The 8,274-nt window shown below is 48.5% G+C and overlaps 1 protein-coding gene across 1 annotated transcript in view; it reads right to left on the bottom strand.

Annotated features, from left to right (window-relative positions):
- Window positions 1–3,990: 3,990 nt before the first annotated feature.
- The window catches only part of RPAP1 (RNA polymerase II associated protein 1), a 77,792-nt gene continuing 73,508 nt past the window's right edge, over window positions 3,991–8,274 (bottom strand). The window contains 1 exon segment of the mRNA XM_042466780.1: window positions 3,991–6,162. Within this exon segment, the coding sequence (XP_042322714.1) occupies window positions 6,031–6,162 (132 nt within the window). The 3' untranslated portion in view covers window positions 3,991–6,030.

The raw sequence follows: 8,274 nt of genomic DNA, 5'->3' as shown, positions 1-8,274 counted from the left end.
ATCTGCGCACCGCCCCGGGAGAGCCGCCCACGGACTTGGGGAACATCGCAGTCGCGGAGCTGCGCAGCTGCGCAGCTCCCACCAGCGCGTGGGAAGCTTGGGTTAGCCTGGGGAGCATGAGGATGCCTGCAGTGGTTGCCCTCTGCTCCATCAGTCGCCATAGAGGGTTGGGGGGAGGTTAGGGATGCGGGGGATGCCTGGGCCGGGGATGACACCTTGGAGGGCGGGGCTCCAATTGAGGTTGTGTGGGGCAGGGGGAGGTATGGCGGTGGGAGAAGGGACTTCCGTTCCAGGGGAAGACGAGATAGATGCATCATATCTATCCCGCCTTCCTGTCCCCCTCCCAACCTAAAGGACCTGAGGGTCTCTCCAGCCGTGCCACAAACCCTGTCGCTGCTCCTATGCAATGCCAGGTCTATTAACAACAAAGCCCACATCCTCCAGGATCTCCTGGAGGACTCTAAGTGTGACCTGGCTTGCATTACCGAGACCTGGCTGGGGCCTGAAGGGGATGCTGTGTGGGCTCAGGCCCTGCCTGCTGGGTTCTCGGTGAAGGACCAGCGCAGGTTAGGTGGGCGGGGGGGGTGTGGCCTTGGTACACAGGAACACCGTGTCCCTCACCAGGAACCACATCCGACAGACCTCCTATATCGAGTGTATTTACCTGACCCTAAAGGCTAGGGACAGTCTAGGGATTCTGTTGGTGTATCGGCCACCCCGTGCATTAGCGGACTCCCTTAACGAGCTGACACAGCTGGTCGCTGAGCTGATGTTGGAGACGCCCAGGCTTCTTGTCCTGGGCAATTTCAACATCTCCCTCACGGCCAGCTATGTTCCATCCGGTGCGGCTCGGGAATTCATGGAGACCATGGCGGCCATGGGCCTGTCCCAGCTGATACAGGGTCCCACGCATTGCGCGGGTAATACGCTCGATTTGGTCTTCTGTTCGGATGCGGAAAATCCGTGGGCGGAAATTGCTAATATTTCCCCCTTGTCATGGACGGATCATTTCCTGGTAGAGGTGAAAATCAAGGCTTCAACCCAGATCCCCCCCGGGGGTGGTGGACCAGTTAGGATGGTCCACCCTCGAAGGCTGATGGAACCTGAAAGGTTCCAGGAAGCCTTAGAGGGGCTCACGGTTGGAGATGACGGCGACTCTGTTGATGCCCTTACCGGTATTTGGAATACCGGTCTTTCTGGGGCTATACACAGGATCGCTCCCAAGCGTCCTCTCAGGCCCGCTTCCAATCGTAAGCCCTGGTATACGGAAGATCTCCGGGCGAGGAAGCGGGCTCTGCGACGGCTAGAGTACCGTTGGCGGAAACACCTTCGCTTAGACGACAAGACTCTCCTAGACCGACTGTTAAAGGACTACGGAGAGGCAATACGAGCAACAAAGAATTCGTTCTATGGTGCTCGTATTGCGTCCGCAGAGTCACGTCCGGCAGAGTTGTTCAGGGTGGTCAGGGAACTAACTCAGCTCCCTCCTGCCCTGAACCAGATCCTTGAACCTTCTAAGGCCTGCTGTGACTTGTTTAATGACTTTTTCGTGGATAAAACTTCTCGTATAAGCGAAGGTCTGAACGCCGATATTATGGCAGAGCCTAGGGTAGAAGTGTCCAGAGCCTCTGCGGACTATGTTATACTGGATCAGTTTGAGTTGGTGAGTACCGAGGATGTGGACAAGATCCTCGGAAGTGTTCGGAAAACAACCTGCTCTCTTGATCCCCGCCCCTCTTGGTTAGCGGCCCAGGGGGGACCGGTGGTAACGTCCTTGTTACACCGGATAATTAACACCTCCTTGAGGGATGGGCGATTTCCATCGGATCTAAAATTGGCCATTGTAAAACCGATCCTAAAGAAGCCCTCCCTCGACCCCCTGGTACATAATAATTACCGGCCTGTTTCGCTGCTTCCATTCTTGGGGAAGGTGATCGAGAGAGCAGTTGCGATCCAGCTTCAGATGGTCTTGGATGAAACGGATTATCTGGACCCATTTCAAACTGGCTTCCGGGCGGGTCACGGGGTTGAGACGGCCATGGTCGCCTTGGTCGATGATCTCCGTCTGAGCGTCGACGGGGGAAGCGTGTCCCTGTTGGTGCTCTTGGACATCTCAGCGGCTTTCGATACCATAGACCATGGTATCCTTCTGGGGCGCCTGGCTGAGGTGGGAATCGGGGGCACTGCGCTCCAGTGGTTCCGTTCCTACCTCTCCGGGAGGTCCCAGATGGTGCAGCTGGGAGACGTGTGCTCCAGTGAGCGGACCCTTAAAACTGGGGTCCCTCAAGGAGCCATTCTGTCTCCCATGCTATTTAACATTTACATGAAACCGCTGGGAGAGATCATCCGGAGACATGGGGCGCGGGGTTATCAGTACGCTGATGACACCCAAATCATTTTCTCTATGTCTCCGACTGATGCAGTGACTGGGGATGGCGTCTCTCCTCTCGTGGCCTGTCTGGAGTCAGTAATGGGCTGGATGAGGAAAAACCGACTCAAACTGAATCCAGAGAAAACGGAGGTACTAGTGATAGGTTCCCCCGGTCCAGGAATGGCGGTGGTTCCACCTGTCCTGAGCGGGGTCACGCTCCCTGTGAAGGACTCCGTGCGCAGTCTGGGGGTGCTTCTTGACTCGTCGCTCCACCTGACTGCTCAGGTGAATGCGACGGTCAAGAGCACTTGTTACCAGCTTCGGCTGATTCGCCAGCTGTGCCCATACCTGGACCGGAGGGACCTAGAAACTGTTGTACATGCTCTGGTAACTTCGAGATTGGACTTCTGCAACGTACTCTACATGGGGCAACCCTTATACCAAACTCGGAAGCTCCAAATGGTACAGAATATGGCAGCCCGGCTGGTCACTGGCGTATCCAGGACCAGCCACATAACACCTGTGCTTAAAGATCTCCACTGGCTGCCTATTCGCTTACGAGCTCAATATAAGGCGTTGGTTATTACCTATAAAGCCCTAAATGGCTTGGGTCCAGGATTCCTAAAGGACCGCCTTTCCCCGTACAATCCGCCTCGCACCCTCAGAACATCTGGGCAGCAACTACTGAAGGTGCCTGGGGCTAGGCTAGCTTCTACTTCTAGAAGGGCCTTTACCACAGCTGCCCCAGCCCTTTGGAATACGCTGCCCACGGAACTCCACTCATCCACCACCCTGGCCCAATTTAGGAAGGATCTTAAAACCTTCCTATTTAAACAGGCATTCCCCGACTAAATATCCTGTGGGCCTCCCTCCTCTTCCGTGGCCATGAGGATGGGCTATCGGGGCCTTTGCTATTGTTTTAGATTGTGTTTTATTGATGCTTATGTTTTTAATCTGTATTTGTATGCATTTGCATTGTTGTAAGCCGCCCTGATCTTTTTGGAAGGGCGGGATATAAATAAAGATTTTATTTATTTATTATTTATATTGTCATGTTCTGAGACACTGTGCCTCAAAACATATAGTGGAGGGCCAATTGGACCTCCAAGAGTTGTATTCCACAACCAGAATGCCACAGGAAGGAAGGTCATCCATATCCCAACATACTGCATTGCTTATGTTGTTTGGCAGAAAAATTCTCACCAACAGATGTCAAAGCTTGGGCAGGTATGTATATAGAGAAGAGTTCTTTTAGCAAGGTTCCAAGCTATTTGTTTAAAGTCCAGGAAGGTTTTACAGTGAAATGAGCTTTGATTTGTAGCCCTGGAAGGTTTTTGCATGTAGCTCTGCTTTGCAGATTGCCAAGGCACAGGAGCTTACAGAGCAATAAAGAAATCCAGCATTTCTAGGATGTTTTATAGAAGATCATGGCTATGAAAATGGCCTGGTCTTTCAGTCCTGATAGCAGATTGATAGGTCTTACTTTCTAGCACCCAAAACAACTATATTCCATGCATCTAATGGTAAGGAATACCAGGAAGCTGAACAGCTTACAGCTTATAATTGTGAAAATTAGTGTACTAATTGTACTCGAAGGTCCTTGAAAAAAAATGCACAAGTCATTCACACATTTTCTCAATTTTAATCTTGGAAAGATCAAAGAGAAGGCTTGTAACCTGACCATGAATCTTTGCTTGCATAAAAATTATTTGCGCCTCACCCCAGCAGTTGGCAGTTCTAGGCAAGCTTTTAGATCATGGGTGCTCCACTTCTTGCAGTTTGCCTTTCCAAAAACTAATCGTACACTTGTTTCTCTTTCCCTTCAATAGTAGTTGCAGCTGCCAAAACATCCTGTTCTGCAAATGATAACTTTATTAAAAATAATGAGGTTACAAAAATAAAGAGAGAAAAAACAGCTAATGCAGGGAGACAGGGAGGGGGAGAGGGAGAAGCAGGTGGCTTTATAAAAAGATGAAAACTTCTAATGTAGTTTTGTAAGATGTCTGGCACAGAACAGCTGCAGGACTTAGGTTTGTTATAGGCCATGTTAACTCTGGCTTATGGCAATTGTATCCTAGAGCTTTCTTTGAATTATTTATTTAAAGGAGATTTATTCAAAGGAGATCTTCTTCCAAGGCTTGGAGATAGTCATGTACTACCTCACCCAACAGGTTTCCATGGCTGAGCAAGGATTTGAACCCTTGTCTCATGGAATCCAAATCCACTACTCAGACCATTATACTACTTTGGCTCTCACACCTGTGTCTGCACCCTGCCTTTCCCTACAAAACTAGGACTCAAGACACAAACTCTATACTTCACTGCCTTGTCATATAAGGAGTCGTGTCAAATGGTAAACACTTTCTGGACTATTATCACTGTGTGTTAGAGTACAATTCTGAGTACTCAACATGCACAGTTCTTCCCAGAGGAGAGTCCCTCCACATTTGTGAAATGCCAGCATCGCAGAGATAATATAACCCAGATCTTTTCCTAGAGATGTTCCTTTCTACAGAGAGGATTCCAACAAGTGCTCAAGGACACTTGTAATCAAAGTTCAACCAGCTTCATCAAGAAAACATGTTAAGTGCACCCTTCAGACACAATGAACTATGACTCTCATCACCACAGGAAGCATGGGGATGATGGCAGGTGTAATCCAGCATGTATGTAAGTTGCAAATCATTATCTCAAGAACAATTTTGCAGAGTTGCATTGATTGTTAGCCCCAATTAGAATAGCTCCACTGAATCAATAGGAACTTGGTAAGTCACCATCGAAATAAGTTTCACTAAGGGCCTGAACAAACATATGAAAAAAACCCACTCCCAGGTGTCATCGGAACACAGCATTTACATGCCACAAGCTCTCACACCTTGAAGCCAGCGTGAAGGTGCCTGGCTGCCCAGATGTGGGCGGTTTCAAGATGCTCTGGAGGCACAATGTTTATATGCTGCATGCCACCGAAGTAGCTTGAAGCCACCATCGAGCTGCAGCAGAGCTGCAAAAGTTGGCTTTTTTCTAGCTCCAAAAGGAGCAGATCTTTGCCGCTTCTTTTGGGCCAGCTTCAAGGCAGATTGGGGCCATGGTGTGTGGTTGCTGCAGCCACAATCCATCTTCAGAAGGGGCGGTTTCAAGCTGTTCCTTCCTGCCTGTCTGTTTCACCCCAATTAAATGGATCTACTATAGTTTGGATAGTTTAGACTAAGAACTGGATTTTGGTCTTTCCTGAACATTTTAAATTTAGACATTTGTCTTCCAGATAAATATAATCCTGCTTCTTAGGCTAGCATTTCAGTCAAGGTGTGAAAATTAAGTGCTCATATTGAAAATATCCCATATTACTACCATATTTTATTTTTCTTTTAAAAAATCATAATAAAATATTTTTTAAAAATCAATAGTCTTCTATGTTGGTACATATAATTGTTTCTCTATTTTTTCCCACTTTTTAAAGTTTTTGTGAAAACCGCCTAGAGACAGGAAATAAAACAATAATCTAAGGTTCTTGCAAAATCAAGACAGTCTAAGGCTGACAGTACAGAGACTTCTGGCAGGCTCAAGCAACCAACCAGGTAGTGACCAGACTTTTCTAAAATCTTCACAGAACTGCCCCTCAGTTCTCCAGTCAGTTGCCATGATTCTTCTCAACGGGTTTGTCACTTATGTTCTGTCTTAGTAACATCACACAGGTATTTCAGTCGAATGGCAGGAAGCTCTTCATAAAGGTCAAACCCCAATGGGCTGTCTTTATTTGGCAATTTGTAGTAGAGAAGATGTCTCTTCAGTGCCTGAAAAGAGTATGAGGAAATTAAGTGTGACAGAAAAACAAATCAAATTTCCATTATACTCCAGTATACGCCAAAGACTATAAGCCTTTCTAGACTATATGTTTTGTTTTGTTCAGCCAAGGAAATATTACTAGAAGTAATATGATGATATGTATATATATATGAGAAATATTTGAACAATTTTCTTTTACTGCCACCACATCATCCACAATACCAGTAATTCATATTGTTACTACAGTACAGCACAATCCAAACTGTACTGGCAGGAGCAGTCGCTTTTGGAGAAGGAAAAAACTTTGCTGGCTCGAAGAGACACATCCTGCTAGGAGCATAGGCAGGAACAAGATTGGGGCTCAGGGGGGCTAGTTCCTCCCCATATAGGGGCCGGTCTTTTGTTTATAGTCCCTGCCTACAGGAGCAAATAGGAGGAGCTAAACCCAGAGAGGACCCTCTCTGCTGGGAAATTCCATCTTAACAATGCTGCAATAACAGAAATACTGAGTTTCAGGTAACCTGTCCTGGAAATATGGCTAATGCCCTGCCAGTACACTTTCAATTATGCCATAATAACAATATGAATTACTGGCATTATGAAGGAATGGATTGAAACAATATAACTAAGGCACGGTACAGAGCACCAAAAAGAGGGACCTCCCTGGTGCCTCTCCTTGCAGCAACCAAATTGCGCAGTGCACTTCCACCGCCCCAAAGCACCAGAAACGGTGCGATGATGTCCCAGCAGCGCAGCCCTGTTTGGAGGCTACACTGCTGGCACGTCATCGCTGCTCACACCATCTGGATGGTACTATGCAGCTGCAGCATGCCCATGATGTGCTAGGGTTGCGGGCGTGTGTACACCCCACCCCCAAGCAACCTTAGCACGTCATGGGCATGCAGCATAGGGCCTGTCTGTACCAGGCTAACTGAGTCATAATGAACCCAACTAACTACAAAGGATTACTAGTGTCAGATGGCCGATACAATCTGCTGGAAGGCCACCAGGAACCACTGGTCTCCAGGTGACCTGTCAGAGAGGAAAGACCACTGAGATCTTTGGTCTGATTGGAAGAGAATAAATGTTCATATAAACAAATTAACATTGTTTACATAAGTGGAAACTAGTAAAGATCTCTGAGTTGATTGGATGAATGGAGGCTGGGAAGGATGTAAAACTGGCTCGGGAGAAAAAGAAGCCAGACTGACCAAAGTGTCAGTCTCCTATGTATCAAGACAGTTGTTTTATAACAACTCTTACGCTGATAAAGCTGTTCCCAACTTATAAGATCCAGACCATGCTGTTAAGAAAGAACTTGTACTCTCAAATAAACTAGATATCATTCTTATCAAGCTAGATGCCCATTATGAACAATGAATATCCGTTGTGGATGTTTACAGATATACAGTGGGCCCTTGCCTTATGCAGGGGATCCGTTCCAGACCCCTCCCCCCCGCGTAAGGCAAAAAGTGTGCATGCTCGAGCCCCATTGGATTAGGGTCCTGGCTGATATATACACAATGGATGCATGCTTACATCTGAGGTGTTTTCAGTCTGGCACATTAGCACTAACCTAGAACAGTAGGACGTTAAGAAAAGTGCAGAGTTACATGGTTTTGCTTAATGTTCTCTCACGTGGAATGTGCCACCCCCTTAGAAACTATGCTTTTTTCATTTTTGTACATGAAGTAGAAAATGGGCTATGTAGCAATAGCAAGCAATAGCATTTACATTTCTATACTGCTTAATAGTGAGCACTCCCTAAGTCAGGGGTCGGCAACTGCCGGCCCGCGGGCCGGATGCGGCCCGCGAAGGCCTGGCCGCCGGCCCCCGGCTGCCCCTGCCGCTGCCGCCGCCGCCGCCCGTCGCGGCTTTTCGCCGCTCTGGGCGCCGCCATTTTGGGCGGCAAAATGGCGGCGAGGTCGCGCGAGACTTCGCCGCCATTTTGGGCAAAAAAATGGCGGCGCCCATAGCGGCCTCTGGGGCTATGGGCGCCGCCATTTTGCCGTCTCTGGGGCCCTCCAGGCGGGCTCCCATGGTGGCTGGGGGCCTCTGGAAGGCCTGGTGCCGTCACTGGGGCCCTCCAGGGGGTCCTCCAGCACTGGCAGGCCCCCCCC

Source organism: Sceloporus undulatus, chromosome 1 (genome assembly GCF_019175285.1).
Source record: "Sceloporus undulatus isolate JIND9_A2432 ecotype Alabama chromosome 1, SceUnd_v1.1, whole genome shotgun sequence".
Taxonomy (NCBI): domain Eukaryota; kingdom Metazoa; phylum Chordata; class Lepidosauria; order Squamata; family Phrynosomatidae; genus Sceloporus; species Sceloporus undulatus.
The sequence above is the reverse complement of the archived record's forward strand: the minus strand, read 5'-3'. Positions and strand labels throughout refer to the sequence as shown.